Source organism: Zonotrichia albicollis, chromosome 2 (assembly GCF_047830755.1).
Source record: "Zonotrichia albicollis isolate bZonAlb1 chromosome 2, bZonAlb1.hap1, whole genome shotgun sequence".
Classification (NCBI taxonomy): Eukaryota; Metazoa; Chordata; class Aves; order Passeriformes; family Passerellidae; genus Zonotrichia; species Zonotrichia albicollis.
Genome location: NC_133820.1, coordinates 100,246,670 through 100,268,619, shown reverse-complemented (window position 1 = coordinate 100,268,619; position 21,950 = coordinate 100,246,670). Strand labels below are relative to the sequence as shown.

Sequence of the window (21,950 nt, the reverse complement as noted above, 5' to 3'; positions counted from 1 at the left end):
ATTAAGTGGCGCTGTAAAAGAGATGCCTTCGCAAAACCAGCAGTAATGGTGTGCAAAGCAATGACAAGAGTGGGCAGAGCCTTGATGATCTCCTAGCAACCTGACAAAAGATCTTCCAAAATTATTCTCCCTTGATTTCTCCCCACTGATGCTAGGAGGAAATATGGTTCCATTTTATCCAGGAATTTATGTGAGCTTGGTATCTTCTGTCAGGCAGCTAACAAAAAGGGAGGATTAGCATAGTTTTGAATAGCTCTTCTAACATTGTTTTAGAAAATAATATTAAGACAAGAGTTCCAAAGGATTAGGAGTGTGTGTACACACCAGAGACCTTATTTTCACCTAATTCCCCTACATGCAACAGCTGAAGGCAGCTCAGGGTATAACAGAATCATAGAACAGGTCTGCTTGGAAGGGACCACAGTGAGACATCTGGTCTGACCTCCTGCTCAAGCAGGGTCATCCCAGAGCATATTGCACAGAATTGTGTCCAGTCAATTCTTGAATATACCCACATATACCCATGACTCCACAACCTCTCCAGGCAATTGGTTCCAGTGTGGTATCAGCATACATTAACAAAATACCATTATTTCTGTCCCACCCCCCTCTTCTCCCAGTGAAAATGAGCATTTGCAATCGTCTCAGTGAAATAGGATGTAAACAGCCTTTCTCATACCTTCAAATGATTCCCAGTTGTAGACCATGTACAATTCAGTAGTAAATACTGTTAAACCATCCAAAACTGCCCTAGTTTTTATAACCTTCCTTTTCTCTGTTGGTTTGGGGTTTTTTCTACTTGATGTTGCCCAAAGCCTGCATGCCAAGCTCTTTAGGGCAGGAGCTGTTTGGGTCTACTTACAATCCTTAGAAAATACAAAAATATAAAACAAAGAGCATCCTAATAATAAGAGATTGTAAGTACTGGTTTATTTATTGAAGGCCCTAAAAAGTATTTGCAAAAAATAGTAAAAATAGTATCATTCTACATCACTGAAAATCACGAAATAAAAATGTTTTTCATTGTGCTTCATGCCATGTGCTAAGTCCTAAGCAGAATGAAACTTCTGCTCCTTGTGCAGATTGCTGAGGAAACCTTCTCTAGGATAGGATTTCTCAATTGGGGTTGACATCCTGGCCACTGCAGTGATTTCTGCATTCTTCTCAGATCTCAGAGCTGGCCTCTTAATCAGCTATTTCCCAGAATATTAGATTATTTAGTTCTACTAGTTAGAAAAACACACAGTTTTCTGCTACATCTTCAGTGTACAGAATTGTTATATGATTGCATTAAAGTCACAGCCCTCAGTCCAGGGTTGAGCAGTTTCTGAGCCTGAGTCAAGATTATTATAGTGCCCTTTGGTCTTTGTCTTGATAGGCTTTGCTGGCATCAGGTACCGAAGGTTCTTCCAAAATCTGGAATTCACGGGAAGAGATTTATCTTTTTTCCATTTCACCACCCTCTTTGATGGCAAAAGTGACAGTGATTCTGGCAAGAAATTGTAGTCACTTATAGGCATATATTCAATTAATATGATCTTAGTTTTTCTTTCAACTAGAGCTTTATGCAGTCCACTCTCAAGTTCGTATATGGCTCTGTCAGAGACGTAGTTCTGGCTCAGTATAATGATTAATCTTCTGCTTTTATCAATGAATGAGTGGATATCATCAACAAGTGCTGCAAATTAAAGATAAATTTATTGTTATATTAGATTGAAAGGATAGGGACCAAATCAACTTATCTTTTAAAATCACATATGTACTAAAAATGTCCCTCTTATAAAGTGACAGCATGTAAGTATCCTGTCCTGATGAAGAGATTAATATGTATAAAATATTAGGAGTCTCCAAAAATTAACTCAGTTATGGTGAAAGATTGTTCTCTAGAGCAGACATAAGCCTACTGAGAATCTCCATCTACCCTAGACTGCTGTCTGGTAGTAGTCACATGGACAGAAGGCAACAGCAAAATTAGGTTTCCCCCAACCAGACATCTCTTTGCTCTTTCTTAATAGATACCATTTGAGTGATTCCACAGAAAGGCACAAACAGCAACTTCTCTCCAAGTATTTTGTAACCTTGGGGTTATACCTTCCTTTATGACACCAAACACCCAAATCTATTTCCAGTAATCCAGAGCTGAGAAGACCAGCATGTGATGACAAAAGGAGTGCCAATCGTGTTTTAGATTGACTTTTGGTATGAAAAGTGATGAATGGAAGTGAATGGTGCTACCCTTTAAATATCAAATTGAATTTTCATTAACAGCTTCCAGTGCTTGTTTTAGCACCATGGGACAGAGTCTACATAAACCAGAGATCTAGAAAACATGACTTGTAGAGAAAGGCAAAGCAAACCTCAGAACTAACCTATGCAAGAGAAAACTGAGGGTAAAAGGAGGGTATGACCGATTATTACAACACCAAAGGCTCGTGTACAAAGAAGGAAATATTCTCTTTTATGTGTTCACAATGGATCAGACCAAAGAAAAGGAAATAATCTAAAACTATTGAAAGAATCAGACTGTACACTTCAGTGAACAATTTTTTAATACTTAAAGAATGAGAATAGGTAAGAAGAAAGGGCTTGGAAGAGCTGTGGCTTCTCTCAGGATAGAAAAATTTGTCAGGAATGGATATAAAGGGACAAGATCCTGGCTAATGAAGGAGGCTAACTGATCCTCTTGTTCTGTGGTTTGCACAATGAAATTTCATTCCTCAGCTGGATCCTTCGACTAAATGGAAACTCATAGTACCTTTTATCCAAGCAAAAGGCAGATGCCAGATACATCCATAGGCCAAACAAAATTCCATTTCTTATTTCTATTTTGTTATGGCACTCATTTCATTCAGACAATGGTTTCAACCATCACACTAAAGATACAGCAAACATACAAGTTACCTAAGAATTATTAGTACCAGAGTCATCAGCTGCTCTGTGCAATAAATGTGAGTTCATTCATTGGCCTTGAGCAAAAGCAGAGCAAAAGCACTATTACTGGGAAATATGTGATATCTTCTGTGTCCTCACCTTAACCTTCTTGATGCTTGCTCTTTGATCTTTTCATCTTGATTCTTTGCAATTAGGGATTTATGAGTGCATATGTAAGGGTATATGAATTCATAAATAATTCACATAAAATATAAAACACGTAAAATGTTTGCAACCAAGCTTTGCATGCACACAGTCCAGATTAAATGAAAAATGTAACCTTTCAATGCACAGCACATGACAAAATTCCTTCTAATTATAGACTTTTACCTTGGTGTGAAAACTATGAGCCTATTTAATGACAAGAATATTCAATGCACTTACCTCCTCCAGGGAATACATCCCTCTCAAATATGCATAACTTGTACCCAAAGTTTTCTTCTAATATCATGGGCAATACCTTCAAAGCAAATTCTCTCTCTTCTTCAGTAGGAGAAACACAGTCTTTCAGGTAAGACACAAATGCATCATATTCTTTTCCATCTGAAAATAAATCAACAATTGTTGCCTTGTTATCAACCATTAGAAATTCAGTATCTGATTCACCATTCTGGTTTTTGAAACTTATTATCTCCATGGTAAAGCATCTAGAAACCCCTGATCTTTCTTCTGAAGACTTTGAAGAGTCTTCAAAAACTCTCCTTCAGATTCAAAAAAATGTCCTGAAGAAATTTAAGGTTGATACAAAAGATTCTGATTGCATTTGGAAAATACTTGAAAATATTTCCTTTCTGCATTAAGGTGTTTTTTAAATAAAATCAGATTAATTTAACCAATTAATGTCACATCTGTGAAAATCAAGATATGAAGGGAAGCAAAAAAGATATCTGTAAACTGAAAAAATTGGTGTTTAAGTGATGTTGCAGATTTCAACATTTATTGTATGTTGTGTCAAAGAGTATCAAGTGGAATGGATGCCGGCAAAAGAGCATCCATTCCACTTGATACTCTTTGACACAACATACAATAAATGTTGAAATCTGCAACATCACTTAAACACCAATTTCAGTTAATTATTTTTGTTATGAGAGTATGCCATGTCTGGTCTGGGTTTGGGCACTACTTTACAGACAGAAGATCAAAGACCAATCCAGAGGCCAAGTCCAGCACACTGCCACAGAGGAACTATCAGGACTGATACACCAGCACACGTGGCTTTGCTTCTGAAACTGCACTTCTTTGCTTCTCTTTGTGAATACTTTACTGCAGGTAGTTCATAAGAAAGAGCACAAAGTAAACACCGTGAAAGCCCACACCTTCAAGAGCTCTAGGAATAGGAAATCCATTGCCTAGTATCTAACAGGCAGCTCCTCCAGGGCAGCACAGTCCAGGTTCTCAGAGACCCTCCCTGAGTGAATGTAAGTCACTGTGGTAGCTGATACCAACAAGTAGATAATAACACTGGCAGGCATAAATTACATCCACCCATTATCCAAAAATCTCCAGCATTGCAGTTTATTCTAGTTATATTCAAGATGATTTAGAGACCAAGAAAGACCAAGATAATCAGACCCATATATACAGCAAGTTTTGTCATCACAATTTTCAGAAAAATCATTCCTAAAATTGAGTAATTGTCAGGTTTGCTTGCTGTGAAGGCCACAGAGCTGCTGCCTGGTAAGATACTGGTAATGTGCACTCCTGCTCTCCTGAAGTGCATCAGTGAGGTGAAAACAAATTTGTGTCAGTCTGTCCATCTGAAAACTCCAGAATGTTCATCCTCTTCATGCATAACTGAAAACCTTCATGGACAACTGAAAACCTCTCCACCCCTATCAACTTTTGTGATGAAGAACGTGGCCAAACAGAGCTCATATGAGCAGCATCCAACCACATCCCTTCCACTGCCTTCTCCAGAGGCAGCTTCTTCACTGTGTTTACCTGCTGCCAGTACCCCACACATACAACAAACACACGTTAACACCTGACCATCAAGTTCTCTTTTATATATTCTTTGTTTTTTCTCACACTACTCCTGGATTTAAGAATTTTTTTTAATCTTCCTCAAAGCTGATTACTTCATAGAACCTGCCAGAAAATATTTTTCATCAATATGCTTATTTCAATGTCAGCATTAGCAAAGTCATACCTCCAGCAGTATCATCTCTCCTGCAAATATTCCTGTAAAATAGAATGAAGTCGACCCTAAACATCACTAACACAAACACCACAGCTATGGCAACAAATGAAAATAGCAGAGCAAGGACCATTCCAGTGGTAAATACATGCACTGGCAAGTCTTGGATCTTCCCTGTAAGAGAGAAAAAAAGCAAATTACAGCCTTAATAGAGAGTATTATTTAACAAGATGACAGTATCAAATACTGATGGCACCTAAATATCACCTCAAAAAAACACTATGTTGATCCTTTCCTGCTGATATTTCAGGCACATATGCATGCCACACTAAGATAGAGAGAAACTAGAAAACATGTTTTACTGCAAAAACAGGAGAAACAATCTGGGACACATTCACCTACAGTTCCTTTGTGTGTGTGCCGGGTATGTGAGATCAAGACTGACATTACAGATCATCACACATGTGAGGATCCCAAAATGATGGTCACTCACTTTTGCGAAGAGTTTCCTTCAGGTTTTTTATTATTTCTTCTCATTATCTACCTTTCACCCTTCTCTCAGTCCCATCCATAAGTCCTTAATTTCCCATTTAATCTCTTTGGCCAAGATTCTTTTGCTTTTTTTTCTCTAGTCTCTTTCATGCCTTTCTTCATTATTATTCATCATCATCATTAATCTTTGAGAGTTTTAGTTCCAAAAACAGATTTTTAACACTTAAATCTTTGTGAAGTTTTTATGAAGACATTCTCAAGACATGCTCATTGTAGTCTGTATTTCTTTTGCTTTGCACTCCTCCTGTCCCTGTCTGAGAGCAGGAGGAGTCACCCAAGGGTTGTTAGGTCCAGCACTAGGTGTGTGAGGGCCTTCATAAGCAGACAGTATTTGGAGCAGTGTTTTGAAATGCCCTCAGGATTGAGAAGACTGATTAATAAATTATTTGTAGTTTATGCCATACCTTTCTTCAGTTTTACTATTTTCATTTGTGTGGTTTCATCAGCTTGCAACCTGCAGGTGAAATTATGATGCATGTCCTCATCTCTTACTTTTTTAATCCGTAGTAGCCTTGTGATATAGAACTTGTTTCCCAACCTGCAACAAGGAAAGGCGTTAGCAACACTATATGTGCAAAAACCTAAAACCACCTGAGAGGCAGATTTTGAGGAAAAGTTTCTAGAGAAAACCTTAGGTTGTGTTTTTTACTGAATTTGCAGTTCCACAAAGTGTAGAACATTATCACATACTAAATGCAGCATTTTCAGGAAACCTACTGTAGTGTTTTGAGTTCTTCTTCACATATTGGAGGTTCGTTCTCAGGGATACCTGTGCATTGTTCTGGAAACGTTTGGTTAATTAACCAGTAGAGGCTGGCATCTTCTTGCATATAATCACCCAAGGAACCTGTGCAATTGAATATCTCTTCTTTACCTACAAAGAAAAAAGCATAACATGGAAAGATTTAGTGAGAAGTAGTATTCATTTACACAGTGCAGTAAGGTGTCAGCTTTCCAGGAAACATATCCTATAAGCTGTGCTCCCTTCTAAATTTTGTAGTCGCTGCTCAATGTTTTATAGGTGTTACACCTGCACTGGCGATGGCCTCATGCACTGCAGCAGAGTGACAATCATCCATTGCTTTCTTTGAGATAAATCATCAAAGCCATGTGGGTTTAAATAGACCTAAGAATTTCAGGCTTTAGAGACCTAAAAGGAATTGGACTTGATGATTTTTATGAGTCCTTTTTACTTGAGATATTCCATGATTCTATAAACCAGTCTGTGTTCTGCAGTCTGAGAACAGAAAAGGAATAAACCAGACTGTGTTCTGCAGTCTGAGAACAGAAAAGGAAAACCTATCACCAATGCTCTAGGGCCAGGTAGAAGTAAGTAACTGGTAAGGGGAATTACAGCCAACTAATTGTAATAGGGAAACTATATATGACTACTGAACAAAACCAAAGCACCTGCTGAACATGCACAGAACAAATTCTTATCTCACTATCACCACTGGAAATTCCTGAATACTTGAACAAGTCATTTAATTAGTCAGCTACTTGTCCCACTTCAAAGCACTAAGTGTAACTGACAGGAACCACCCCATAAAGTTCCAATAGTTTTAAGAAATTGCAGAACTAAGACAACTGTAGACTTGGAAAAAATAAGGGCAGAGGACTGCAGCTCTGCAGTGTGAGATTTTTTAAATCCTTTCAAGGGAAGCTTGACCTGAAGCTAGCTGCAGCCACAGTTTCTAGGCTATTGCAGCATCATTTCTAGGGAGCACATCCAGAATGCTCTTTATTAAGCCAGGAAAAATGCATGTTATTCCTTCTTCAGACCATCATGCACAAACACTTTCCAGTAAGCAATTACCCAGCAATTCTCTAAGAGCACACAAAGCTTCTCAAGACTTATCAGATACTTCTAGAACCTTCAAAGCATGAGCCAGCTGAAAAACTGGCCATGGTAGATTCAGAGCTTAGAAATCCAAATTACAGTTGCACAGACCTAACCTAGTATCATTGGCCTTGCAACTCGAGCATTTCCACCATACACAACAGCTGTTTGGAGGCAACATCATGATAGATCGTCAGCATGATAGATTTTAAAGATCATAGACCTGGCTCATCCTGAATTCCCTTCACTCGCCACCATGCCATCCGCCTCATCACTCAGCAGGAAGTTCCGTGACCTTATCAAATAATCTTATCAAGGCATATAAGGGATGGCAGACAGGTAGTTCATAAGCATTTGATGCCAAACCCTGCTGGCTTCTAAGGGCTGGGACAAGCACAGTAACGAGGAGGAAACATGCAGGAAGGGCGTTCTGGGAGGCTGGAAGGGGGCATCATAGGATTGGTACTACCACTGGGAAATGGACTTGCCAAGCAGTACTGATAAGAAGGAAGGAAAATTAGCATCTGAGGTCCTAGACGAGTAAATGAGATACAGGCATGAGCCACAGAGGGAGTAAAACTTGGAAAGGGAGAGGAGAGGAGAGGAGAGGAGAGGAGAGGAGAGGAGAGGAGAGGAGAGGAGAGGAGAGGAGAGGAGAGGAGAGGAGAGGAGAGGAGAGGAGAGGAGAGGAGAGGAGAGGAGAGGAGAGGAGAGGAGAGGAGAGGAGAGGAGAGGAGAGGAGAGGAGAGGAGAGGAGAGGAGAGGAGAGGAGAGGAGAGGAGAGGAGAGGAGAGGAGAGGAGAGGAGAGGAGAGGAGAGGAGAGGAGAGGAGAGGAGAGGAGAGGAGAGGAGAGGAGAGGAGAGATATTTTTATTAATTTCATACCTATTTCTGTTTCAATTTCTTCATCACGTCCAACTATCTCCAAAGTGAAAGCCTCTGGTGCATCTAAAATAGAAGTATTGTTATTGAAGTAATAACTTACATTCTTCCACAGTAAAAGTTACATAATTGCTCTATGTGTAAAATTAATCACAAACATTCCATTCAATTCACAGAACAATATCTGGGTTCTGGTGTTACTGAGTATCTTAAAACCCAGTATGTCTTGTTGAATTTTTTTCACATGCATGTGTATATATATACAGAGTACAATTTACAATGGTTGGAAAGGCCCTTGGGCAAAATTCTTAGTAAGTTGTGTGACTTACTTAGAGCAGCTATTTTGAAAAAAAAAACTGCAGGGAAAACATACTAAGTACATTTTCCAAAATTGGTAATATCTCAACTTCCACTTTTTTACTTCTCAAATTATTCTGAAGTAGTTCAGATTTCCAGACTTTATCCCCTGGTATATATTTATGAAATGAGAACTGCAATTTAAAATCTCCTTAGTAAAGTGAACCAAAAAGTATGCTTCAAAATTTTAGAAAACTTTCTTACCTTCTTCTACTACAAGTTTAATTGTATTTGTGCTGTGGTACATCATTCCTTCATGACTGATTAAAATTTTACAGGTATATATCCCAGAGTTCTGTACTGTTAAGGCTCTAAAATGTAGTTCCCTCTCTGTTTCATGTTCATAATTCTTACAGTCCTGCATCAATAAAACCAGAAAATACTATTCTGCAGCAAACATGCATTCAAAATGTTAAAGAAATTAAATTTTTTTGGTTTTTTGGAAACAGTGTCACCATCACCTTTTCACTATCTCAATTACATGTGTCTGACCCAAAAGAGGCGCAGGCCCAAAGGCCCAATTTTTATTCATGGTCACTTAAATGCAACATTTGAACATTTAACCCATTAGAAGTTGAGAACACTGCAATTGAGGAAAGCATAACAACCTGTGGCCCTATCCATCAATGGTCCCATCCTCCCAGGCCCACAAAGACAAGAGAACAGGGCTGTGGCTCATTCTTGCCAGGCTACTCCAGATGCCTGTACTGCATCAGTCAAAATCCCTTCCTGAAGCTGACTGATCTTGGGGTGGACAGGGTCTGCTACTCCAACCACTAGACCTGAGAGGAGTAAGAAGCACACCCCAAGGAGATGAATTGCCAAAAATGAACAGAAGTGGATCTGTTACACACTGTTCAGAAACAGCAAAATTGAAAAGTTTGCAACTACTTTACAAGTACATGCCAACTGTAAAATAAAAATCTTGGCATCCCATTTAGCATCAGTACAATATCTGTATCAGCAAAGTAGCAGCTGGCAAAACCAGCTGCTGCCAAAATCAGCAAACAGACAGGCACATCAGATCTTTTATCATTCCAAACTACTAGTTTAATAACTTCTGAAACAGGTATTTTTTTAAACAAATTGGAAAGCAGACAAAAGCTTTGTTTGTGTATCTGTCTAAAGATTTTCCCCCTAATCCCATGAGAAATTAAGGCTTTACAATGTTTGTAGATGCTTCTAAAAATTTGCTTGCAATTAATATTTCCTGCAATCAGATGTTTTGTTTCTACAGCCAATGATTTGAGTGACACTGTTTCAGTTATAATTACCTTATACCATGTTATGCTGTCATTTTCATGGACAGACAAATCGCTGCATTTCAGTGAATGACCAATTCCAGCACTTTTAATATCTGTAGTTAAATGATTTTCATTGAAACAGCTGCTTTTATTTCTTTCAAGTACATTCAGTGTCCACTTTTGAATTGTGACATTTTGTTTTCCATTGCTAAGAAAAAAAAAAAATTAGCAAAATCAGTTTTAGGAGCTTCTTAATATAATGCAGCTTGGTGAGTTACAAAACACAAGTAAATTCTCAAATACATCTGTTAGGTAGAAAGTGCCTCTACAGTGAGCAAATTACTTTTATTTCCCTTTATCACTTTCCCACTCCCAAATTAGTGTAATTTCCTTTAACCAAACAGGTTACCTAAACTAAATGCATTATCACAAAGTATTTGACAATACAGTTATATCTATGGAACATGGCAATATATGCTACATAGACCTGAACAAGGATGTAACAATCTGTGACATCATCCATAGTTACGTGAGAGCATCAAAGAATTTTGGACCTTGAATCAGCTGAAGATTTTGCAGGTTTAATTTCCTATGTGTTGCTAAGATTAAAAGCCGTGACAAAAAAATATATTTGTAAAATTAGAAATAAGATAGTTCATATTTAGATATCTACTAGCTTCTATCCATATATTCCTTGAAAGAATCAGATTATAGCTGTAATTTCACTGTTTGGTATATCCAAATACATGACTACCAAGGGAAAGGAACCTGAAGAACTTTTATTTGGCAAAGGTAGAGCTTAAGAGAAGGCCATATGCTGCTGTCAGTTAGTGGGTGAGATTCTGTCAGTTAATGGGTAAGATTTTGCAATTAGTACATAGAGCTCTCATTTGTTTTCTGAACAAGCAAGGCCTGACAAAGGAAAAGCTGCAATCACAGACAACTTCCCTCCAATGTCAGTCATGTCTTCATAAATATGTTTGAATCTTCCTGACTCCAAGAAAAGAAAAGTAAATTTCTTCCAGAACTGCAACTAATCAAGAATTGTTTCAATGAGAAAGTCCAAGAGGACAAAGGGGTTGGAATGGAAAAGCATCCCTGGTGAGTACAGCAGCTTAAACACCATTCTTGACATGTCTTTTGAGTGTACAAGATTCAGAAGAGCTATTAGGACATCATTTTTATATTGAATTTAGACCAAATCTTGGGTTCTTTTCTGCTTTTTAAGCTCCCCAAACAAATGTATTTATGTATTCTGCTCACCCTCTCTGCATTGTAGCCCTTTTTCAACCTACACAGGTTCTCTACTTACTTGAGATGTTCATTACTCCTAGCTGTAATTGACTCTTTAAACTCTTTCAACCAAAACACAGTGGTTTTGGAAAATGAGTCAACTATGTTGTCACAAACAGGAAAAGCCTTACCAAAGCTTTTCCATCAGAGACGAGCTCATGTGGGTATTTACAGTGGGTGGACCTCTTCTCACCTATTCTTATTTACAAAGCATCTTATTTACACATTAAAATCAGAGCTACTAATCACAGTCTGCAGTGGGACCACATTAGAAGTCACCTGTTACAGTGCAGTTTATTGGACCTATTTTACATATTTTGTTTAGGACAAGATCACCTGTGACCCAGAAAGGTCTTTCCCTCCCTGACAGTAAAGGTACCTAAGATATGTTCAGGTGTGGACACAAACATTAATTCCAATTAATTCCACTGAGTCTGTGTGTTTCTTTAGGCATCACTCTACTAATCTGAATACTGTCAAAGAATTAATTACAGATCTAGCCATGAAATGCAAATGATTTTACTCTCTAGATTCAGCAGATAAAAGAAAAGGGTCCATAAAGCCACATGTTCACCCCATCACTGTTACTCCACAGAGGATTTATTCTGTGATCCTACCTGAAGAAACCACTCAAAGTGGATCAAGATATTCTACCTGATGAGCCAACATCTGGCAAGGAGAATGCCCCTGGAAGGTATTAAAACCATACCAGTGCAAACAAAGATGAATTTTTTCATACATAGTTTCTAGTTGTCTGCCATATACCATGGTTTTCAACACACACACACAAAACCACATTTAGTTGTAAACATTTAGTTGTATTTTTTAAACTGCAAGTGTCTGAATTGTTATATATTTTTATCATTGTTTTGACTTGCTGAGAGTCTCCAGTGATATTCTGTCGGAACAAAACCATTTCTGGTTTAACAGCTTTTCAATATCCTCCCCTCAACAAACCCCGCAAGAAGGAACCACAAAATCTTGCTTGACTCAGAAGATGATACAGGGAAGTGAAAGCCCTTAGAGAATATAAGCCAAGCTTACTGGATACATAGCCAATTCTAAGTAATCCCTTGGTTATTTTATTGCAACAAGCCTGTGTTATCTTGATATTGCAATTTTCTGCAGAAGCTGTCACTCTGCTTTCCAAACTACAGTATTAACTTTATATGTATGCTTCCATGGCTTTCAGTTGTTCTAAACATATTGAAAAATTGAGCAATATGTGGATTTTAAAATTTACCATGTATTTATCATGGTCCTCTGCCATTTTTTGGTTTTTTCAGGAACATTTAAGTTCTCTCATTTTCAAGGTTACCAAAATAGAGCAACCTGATGACCTGCTTTTTTGTATTCTGTTTTTCTCTTTGACAGGCACAGGATGCAGGCTACAAAAAAACCCCATACAAATTACAAATCTTTCCAAAGACCTGTGACACAGTTTTTGCTGCTCACCACACTTACTCTAAGTTCAGTTTTTATTTTAAAGAATGTTGCTGAAGATGGACACAGTCAGGCCTATAGGTGATGTCCATTGATTCCTGAATTTGTATCCTAAGTCTAGTGTACTAACAAACACACATGAGCATGTCAACACACATACATGCACACTTCAGCTGTCTATGTATGTCTCAGAAGGACACATCTGGTTTAACTGTAAAACTTCTGATTCCTCTTTAGGAAAAAAAAAAAAAAGTGGTTACAACATCATAAAACCATTGTTACATTACTTTCACCTCTTCCTTCTTACATACTGTCAGTTGTAACACATCAGAAAAAAAATCCTACATTTAATTAGTTTGCAAAATCTGTCAACATGTTGTCTTCTTTTCTTGAAAATCTGCAGTATATGTAATTGTCACATTGTTCCCTGAAACTGCCTAAAGTTATAAGTATTATGAAAATTATTTCCCATGTAGCTTAAAAACACCTAACTCTAAATAGTTAAAAATTAAAAATATAAATAAAAATATGCTTAGCATATCTTCTTTCAAAAGTAGAACTTTTAACCTACTATAAATACTCTGAAATTAAAGTAATTCCACTCAGTTGTTCTTATTAAATCTTAAACAAGTTCAGTAGCCCACAAGAGCCCACAATTTTTCCCTACAGAAACTTCTAAAAGTCCTCTGTCTCTGCAGTAAGCAGTTTTTGCAATAACCTTCTGTATTTACTGAAATATAACTCATTTGATATGCCTGCCAATAGTGAGAACCATCATATAAACTAAGCCCAAGATCCCATTAAAATCCCGTGAAAAAATCCCCTAATGCCTCTTGTTCCAGCAGTGAGACCTATGAAGAGTTCCCATAGGAGGATTGCCAGATTCTGGCATTATTCTGATCCTAACAGTAAATGAGTGTTCATATGGGCCTAACAAAAAGAAATTTAAAAATTAAAAACAAAAAGAAAAAAGAAAAGAAAATATGTTTCAGAGTAAGAAATTTTCCCACAAAAATACTTTCTTTCAAAACTAATTTTTAAAATGTAGCATGTAACAGTTCCAGAAGACAAGACAAAAAAGAGAAAACCAAAACTCTCAATTCCAAATGAATACTTTGATGTAATCAAAACTTTTTTCTGACTTTCTCTCTTAAGCAAATGAGTAAATCAAGAAATTTCATAAAAGATTCTGACATTTTTGTGTTTTCCAACAATTACTCATTTTTAAAAAATTTATTCTAATAGTTTTACTTCAGTTCTTTTCTTGTCATCTCCTTCTTCTGTACGTGAGGCTGTTTCCTTTGGTTTTGAGGTTTAAATTTTTTCATAGAAATTTTGTAGAATTCTTGTGACTTACTGTGGGTTTACTGTCATTACCCCACGTCCTTAAAGTAATCAAAAACCACAATGATCATGAATTAAAGCTGAGGTTATCACAGCTCTCTTCTCTTTTGCCCTTTAATGAGTATTTAGGACTCATTATGGCAGATTCCTTCAGTAGCCTGGAAATTCTGGTATGACCTCCACCTACCTTTCCCCATGCCAAAATTAGTCAGTCTGCATTTTGTGACACTAATTAGGTGGCATTGGAGTGAGTTTTTAGAATCAATAGCTTTTTTGTGAAGTGCCCATACAGAAAACTGATCAACTCAACAAAAGAGCACAACAAATTAGACAGACTACCATATTCATCATCCCTAAAGAAAATCCTCTTGAATTTAACATAGATTAATGGAATTTTTCTCAATATTTCACCTACAATTAAAAATATTTTGCATTTCATATACCATGAGTCAGTACTTTTTAAAATAATACCAGTAAGGAGATAACAGTAATGATACATGGAAGAATTAAAAAAAAAATGTTTTCAGCTTCCAAATTGACTTGGAAGTTAACAATTGAAGTATACTTTAGAACTGTAAACCATCAAACTTGAGATATTTCTGGAATAAAGTGGAGAGCATTTTTCAGTATCCATAGTCCCATCCCCTTTATAAACCTGCCTAGAACCTTAAAAATATTACATGGAGAACAGCATAAATCATTACATGGAAGGTGATCTTCTTCAAGTTAATCATTGCTTCAACTGTAAATGCTGAATTATTGGTTAGTCATAAGAACTAACTGCTGCAAACCTTTGATTTAATCCCTTTCAAGGTGTTCCAATGAAAATTGCGGCCAAATAATGGAGGCCCATCCTCATTTCTCCTTTTAACCCATGGTGTTCTATAGCAGTAAGAAATCAAATCCAATTATTTCATTTGTTTTTTGAATGGCTCCATGCAGGCAAAGGTTTGCACAGAAAGCAGAATTCAGCTATGCTATGTTTAATCTTTACTATACAGTTAGATGATTTGGCAAGCCTCATAGCATGAGATCCACTCAACACAGCAAGAAAGAACAAGTCAGGGGAAGAAGACAAGCAAACGTTTCCTTTTTCTTGACAGTGGACAGAAGGGTTGCCTGACATTCATTTTTCTTAGGTAATTAATCACAAGCCAGCAAAAATGTTACCTGCCTTATCAAAAGGTTTACAGAACATTTAAAAGGCTGAAACTCCTTATAGATATTTGTAAATATTTCAGGTCTACTTTGATAGTTGTTGTGAAATGAAGTGGGACATGACACTGCAGTTAGAGCAGTTCCCCAAGCCCCTTTTATACAGATGCCACTAGCTATAGAAAACAAGACAAAGAAATTATCTTCATCATAGACGTGCACAGGCACGACATTTACCCAGTGTGTTGTGTACCCACCTGTGAATGACAGAGTAATTCCCAGAGTCACTGAGTTCAGCTGGCCAAAACTCCAGAAAATTCATTTGTGTAACAATTCGGCTTGTTTCCTTTACCACTTGCTGCTTGCCAGCACTTTCTTTATACCAGTTTATTGCATATGATTCTTCCTGACAATGTTCTTGCCTTGACTCAAGATAACAAAGGAAAAAATATTCCCCTTCTAGAATATCAATGGAGGCACGAAGGGGACACAGCTTCTCTTCAGAGAAAGGGGAAAAAAATACATTAGGAAGCCATTATTTTATTATTTCAGAAAATTGAATTAGCCTGACTTTAAAGGGATTTGCTTGCTGATGGCATTTTATGAAAAGACTTCTTTCAGCAAAATGGTTTGGCAGCATTTATTTATTTATTCCTGCAATATTTGCTAAAAAACTCAGCCTTTTTCAAGCTTTTATTCTATCTTACCAAAGCAACACCAGAAGGAGAAAAGGACTGAAAATAGAAGGGCATTTCCCTATCTCTATGATTATTTCACATGAGTTCCACAGTGTCAGAATTACACTGGCTCAAAAGGCAGAATCTGGCCCCACTGTACATTAAAGCAGCTGCCACAAATGGAAGAGGAGAAGAGAAATTCTTCACATATGGTTTGACTTGACAAACATGTTTGAGATAAAAGCACAGATCCTATAAATTAACATTTGCATTTCCTTATCTTCTTAATTAAAACTGAATAATTATGTAGATATATTCCTGAAAAACTTCCGATATCTTTGGAAAACTGCCTTGGAATGAGATTATGTGTGTAAAATTTAGTTTTCAAGTCTGCCTTTCCAAACAAATTTGCCAAATTCACTTTTGCATACAGAAGTTATTAAAAGTACGGAAAAGAAACCATGATCAAGGATTAAGAGTCAAAAATAAAATCAGACTCCAGGCTCTCTTTCTCCTGAGGTTCTCAGAGATTATTGTTGTTTAGCAACTATTGTGATCACACTTCTGAATGGCACAAAAAGAAGCAGATTCTTTCTCTTGTTTGCCATATCTCTTCATACAGTTATGGCCACACTCAACATCATCAGGTTTCTCCAGGTAGCATCCTTGCTTTTTCATTTCTTAATTTTGGTGTTTAGGACCGAATTTCCCAAGTCTGGAGCTGGGCTGTAATTGCCAAACCTTGGCAATTACAAGGTTTGGCTGCAAAAAACAAAACTTGTCCTATTCCAAGCAACTGTCCTATTCCAAGCAACTGTCAAGAAGCTGGCACATATTTTGAATGTTCTATTATTGAATTGAAGACTTTTTCTTACCAGGGGCAGATTCCATGATCAAAGTTACTAAAAAAATCGTCAGAATCATTTTCTTGAGTTGCTTCTCACTTCTTCTCCACAAAAAAAAAAGAAACTGAATTGCTCTTGCTTGTTCTGAAAGCCTAGAAAAAAAAACCAAACAAGATTCACAGTTCACCACAAGTCCAGTGAAGCAGATTCCTTTGAGCATGTGAGCAGTGTAACTATTGCCTGCTGCTGAAGAGGGCTTTCCAAATGGGAAGCTACATATTTTTATCATAACAGATATTTTCATACATCAGGTAATGTATCTACATTTCTCTCTGCAATTTCATTTCAAATTCAGAAAGCACTGCAGGATTTCCTTGTACCATTGTCTTATTTCATGGATGCATTTTGCCGTATTATCTTGTATCTTGCACTCAAAACCTGATCAGCAGATACCTACCATAGGACAGGACAGTGCCTTTTTTTTTCCCCACAAAGAGAATAAACTTTGCAAGACTGGACCTTGTAGTAACAGCCACTGGAAACTTCCCTTGCCTTCAATGAGAACTGCACAATAGTGTAGATTGGATATGTTGATGGCTAACTTTGAGCCTGTTGGAAAGCAATGGGACATGTAAATTCTTTCACAATTTGGTCTGTGGGGGTAATAAACTCCAGATGAGAGTGCTAACATTTCCACTGAGGGGGAGGACCAGAAGCAGCCTATACTCACTTGCTTCATGTGTAGTCAACTGATTTCAAAGGCAAGTGCAAAACTGGCTTACAGCATATTCTGAGGTTCCTCAGAATAGCAGGTACCAAAGACAGAGCTGCTTCTGAGACTCAGCCTCTGTTTTGCTACAAAACAGACAGGTGAGATACACAATCAGCTCAGTTCAACCCCTGAATCCAAAACAGATAACCTTGCTTAGTGTGACCCAAACATGGATGGATAGATGAGACAAAAGCACATGAGATGTATTTCAGAAATCTGGGAGATCTGCTAAAAACTCTCATCAGCATTCCATTTCTTTTTTATCAAGTAAACTTTTGCAATTTGAGAAAACACAAACTTTAAGAGACTGCCCTAAGATTTAGAGTCAGAAAGTTCCTGTGACCTGAAGAGTCTGGAGGCAGGAGTCTACTGCATTTCCAGCAGTATTGCAGGATACGAAACTGGGTAGCTGTCCTCCCTCGCCTGCTTTTCTTCTCTGTTCTTTAGAAGTGTGCCATCATCCCTTAAAGCACTGCAAGGAGATGAAGGAAGTGTTTCACATCCCTTTTTTAGACTGCCTGGTAGACAGATCCAGATTTAGAAAGCTAAAAGAATCTGGATGGGGAATACTGCAACACAATTTCAGTTCCTTATTACACACGGAGATTCAAACTCCTACACTTCATAAGGAAAGAAGGGCCTCTCTCTTTAAATTCTTGAATTTTGTTTTCCTTTTCTATCCTATCACATTCAGAAGAAATACAGCTGTTAGTTACTACAAGACTATGATCCACTACATAAAGATAGAATCATTTCATGCCAGATCTTTAATTCTAAATCCACTTGTTTTTTGAAATATCACACCAGGAAGGTTGGTTGAATGCACACAACATAATGGAAGTGACTTAGTAATGACCAGGTTTGAGATTCATGACTACTAAAAATCAAGACACAAGACCTCAATCTTACTCTCTCATTGCTGTTGAACCTGATCAATTTTTCTGAAATTGTTCTACTATAGGCTAAAATATTTGAGCCTCAGTTTGAGTACTCTTCAATCAAAAGCTAGGAGGGGGGAAAAAAGGCCAAAAAAAAGTGCTTTTAGTGAAAGTCAGATAATCCAGAGAGAATCTTTGAGAAACAGAATAAGATTTTTGATTTTCAGAAAAAAATTGAGAAATTTTAAAGTAAAAGCAAAGATTCTCTACCTAATAAAGGAGTACATTAATACTAATGGGCAAAATTCTAAGGTAATAGAGCGAAATGACAGTTTCAATGAAAATTGATTATATTGTCTATAAGGTTCAAAGTGACAACAGCTTTAAGCATTTTTTTGTTTTATACACGTTTAAAACCACTGATGGAGTTTTAATAATAAAATATGGATCTTAAAAATGCTTGTGCCACTGTGAAACCAACCAAAACTTCAAAGAAACCAGAAGTTTAAATTCTGTAAAGTGGATTACCAATGTCTCATGAATTAGAAAATCATGCATCATTAAAATTATTCCCCACTTTCAAGAATCACCAGAAGATTTTTGACTGAAATTGGTCTGATACACAGAAGTGATTGATCCTCAATTTTGGACAAGTAACTGATTTTGATCAATACTTGTGGAAAACTCAATTTGGTCCTGAAGGGTTCTGACTTCATATTAAAAAAAAAAAACACAACAGGTTCTTCTGAGCATGGGAGGTTCCAAACATCATCTTGGGGTTGAGAAAGGAAAGCACTAGTCTTTGCTCTTTAAGAACAGCTTCTTATGGAATTTAAGCTGATTTTATATAAGTATTACCACACAGTGCCATAATTTACGCAGCATTGATGAAGAAAACAAAAATATTTAGCAAACAGTTGTCTTAACCATACTACATCCAAGCAGCATTCTGCCAGGATTGCAATTTCTTGGTAAAAATGAAAATCTGTCTTAATTTCAAAGAACATAAGCAAAGCTGTTTACTTACTATGCAAGTCTTGACAGGTGGAAAGTGGATGGAGAGGGAGTCTTCCAAACTCCAGAGAGTTGCAATTTGAACTTACAACTCTTCTGAATCTCATTCATCACTGAAACAGAGTTGTCTCTCTCAGCAAGTGATTCAATGCATAGATATTTCAGTTTGAAAAACCTTCTGAAAAGGTAAAAGAGAACTGTTGATTGCAGGAAGGAAAATGAAAAAGGGAGATGGGAGAAATTCATTTCTGCTAGCATTAATGAGTAGTTAATATCAAGTCCTTAATATTAATATTTTTAATAAGGCATTTGAGAGCTGATACACAAATGTTTTAGGCATAATCTTTTGTTCCTACCACTTACAACAGTGCTGAGGGAGCCCATCCTTTTCCAAAGCCACCCAGGTGGGAGGAAAAGGGCTGCAGACAGGGCAGAGACAGTGACAAGGGCTGTGTGTTGAAATAAGCCTTTTTCAGGAGCTAAACTGTTTATGACATCTGGGTAATAAGGAAAAAGCACAGTGTGGGCCCCAGACAGAGGTGTCCGAGAGCGGTGACTCTGGGGAGTGCCGGGCAGGGCCACGGACAGGGAAGCGCGGCTGGGTGGGAGAGGGAGAGGGATGGGGATGGACAGGGATGGGGATGGGCAGGGCTGGAGGTGGGCAGGGATGGGGACGGGCAGGGTTGGGAGTGGGCAGGGATGGGGACGGCCAGGAATAGGGAGGGCAGGGATGGGGACGGGCAGGAATAGGGAGGGCAGGGATGCGGACAGGCAGAGCTGGGGACGGGCAGGGATGGGATGGGCAGGAATAAGGAGGGCAGGAATAGGGAGGGCAGGGATGGGACGGGCAGGGATGGGACAGGCAGGGATGGGACGAGCAGGGATGGGACGGGCGGGGTGACCCGGACCGGCCTCCTGCCTGCGAGAGCGGCTCCCCGCACGCCCGCCCGGATGGATGCCGTGAGCGGGGCGGGCGCTCGGCTCCTCCGAGCCAGGGGAAATGAGGTGTCCGCGCCCAGCCTTGGCCTCCCCGTCCCGCTGCCCTACCTGGCTGTGGCGTGGCCGGGCGGAGCGGTGCCAGCCGGGCCCCGCACACCCCCAGCGCGCCCCGCCGGCACAGCGAGCGATGCTCGGCTTTTTTAGCAGGCGGAGAGGGGTGGGTGTGTGTTCCTCTGCCCTCTCACAACCTGTTAGGGGAAGAAAAGGCGTAAGGAGGTGATGCCTTCCTCTGTCTTGGGCCGAAACGCCTCTTCCTCCTCTTTTCCGCGGAACGCACATTGTAAGAGCGTGCTGGAGGCAGGACGGAGTGCTAGGAACGAATGTATTGGGCTGAGTATATCAAGTTTTGCCTCTGCTACAGCTTCCTCCCCATCCCGCTGCCTGGTTTGAAAATGAGGTGGTGCAAAGAGCTAACACTGAAAGGCTGATATTCTGCAAAGACATCAAAAGACACACACACACACACACAAAAAGTTCTTGTGTAGTTCTTAAGTTCTACAGTTCTCATAAGTTTTTATGACAATATCCTCTTCAAAGGGAGAATAATGGAAACTTTCAGGACATTAAACATTTTGTAGCTCCATTGCTGCACTGTGAGTGTATGTATTAATGTCTAAATAAGCCGTCATGCCATTAGTTGAGTTTGTTTGTTAGCCAAATGTTGGTATATTGGAACTGTGGTTCAATCAGGGGTTTCTGAGAGACATATTTCTTGTTTGAGTCCTGTTCCTAAGTAAATGCATGCTTGCCCTTTTTAATGAATGCTTTATTTGCTAAGCACTGTGCAATGATTCACTATACTTCTAAATAAAGTTAGTTCGATAACATCAGGGAAAAAATCATTCCCTCAGGAATCCTTTTATTTGCATATCACCCTTTTCATCTTCAGAAATTTGTTTGGTGACAGCTACATTTTGGGGTTTTAACCCAGGACAGCTGCTGGTGCAAAAGTTCCCAATTTCAATGGGAGGGGCCAGTTTGGAGGTAAAACCAGCAGGCTACACTTAAAAGGAGGGAGGGATTACACAGGGCTGGCTTTCTTGCATATTTTTCATTGCAGAGGTGAAGAGAAGAAACCCTGGAGTATATTACTGTCTAATCTTGTTTGTTTTCCTCATCACAGAATGAAGCATATGCCTATCACAATTGGACCTTTGCATAATGTAAATCAGCACAGCTCCAGGAGAGTAAGCTAAGGATCTAACTAAATATAACTGCTTTAAAAATGTGTAGAAGATACTTTGCAGTGCTTTTGGTTTTATGACTTAGTACCTGATTTCAAAACCTAAAAGAAAGCAGATATCATAAAGATGATAATGATTTTAAATGACAGTCTAGAATCTATTTAGCAGCCAGCAAAAAAATGGTAAAGTAAAATGTCATCAGCCTCTTACATTCACAGACTGTCTTCATAGTTACAGTTTGGAAACTTCTTTTTCTGACTCAGTCTTTTACAGCAATATTTTCCATGAGCTTCTCTCACATTTATTTGCTTCCGCATTCTTTTGAAATACTCTCAAGTTTCGAGATTTAATCTGCATTGCAGAAAATGTTGTGTTCATTTGGTCCTTTCAACTAATGTCATAG

The 21,950-nt window shown here is 38.4% G+C and overlaps 1 protein-coding gene across 2 annotated transcripts; it reads right to left on the bottom strand.

The window, feature by feature from the left end:
• Positions 1–907: 907 nt before the first annotated feature.
• IL18R1 (interleukin 18 receptor 1) lies at positions 908–20,723 on the bottom strand. Of its 2 annotated transcripts, XM_074535819.1 has the most exons (13): positions 20,412–20,723; positions 19,378–19,542; positions 17,158–17,944; positions 16,731–16,852; positions 15,436–15,676; positions 9,974–10,151; positions 8,904–9,057; positions 8,346–8,408; positions 6,338–6,494; positions 6,025–6,158; positions 5,081–5,242; positions 3,316–3,474; positions 908–1,678 (listed from the first exon to the last, which is right to left on the bottom strand). In XM_074535819.1, exons 4-13 carry the CDS (start codon positions 16,777–16,779, stop codon positions 1,278–1,280), a joined length of 1,698 nt encoding a protein of 565 aa, XP_074391920.1. In that variant the 5' UTR covers positions 16,780–16,852; positions 17,158–17,944; positions 19,378–19,542; positions 20,412–20,723; the 3' UTR covers positions 908–1,277. The 2 variants fall into 2 exon arrangements, with proteins under 2 accessions (XP_074391920.1, XP_074391921.1); XM_074535820.1 differs by lacking the exon at positions 17,158–17,944.
• Positions 20,724–21,950: the final 1,227 nt, after the last annotated feature.

Bases quoted from the DNA above. Each gene is read 5' to 3' on its own strand.
- IL18R1 (XM_074535819.1), bottom strand. From the start codon at position 16,779: ATGATTCTGACGATTTTTTTAGTAACTTTGATCATGGAATCTGCCCCT. The intron at 10,152-15,435 runs GTGGGTACACAA...TTTTTTTCTTAG, and splicing joins AATTACTCTGTCATTCACAG to CAATGGAAAACAAAATGTCA. The intron at 1,679-3,315 runs GTAAGTGCATTG...TTTAATTTGCAG, and splicing joins GGATGTATTCCCTGGAGGAG to CACTTGTTGATGATATCCAC.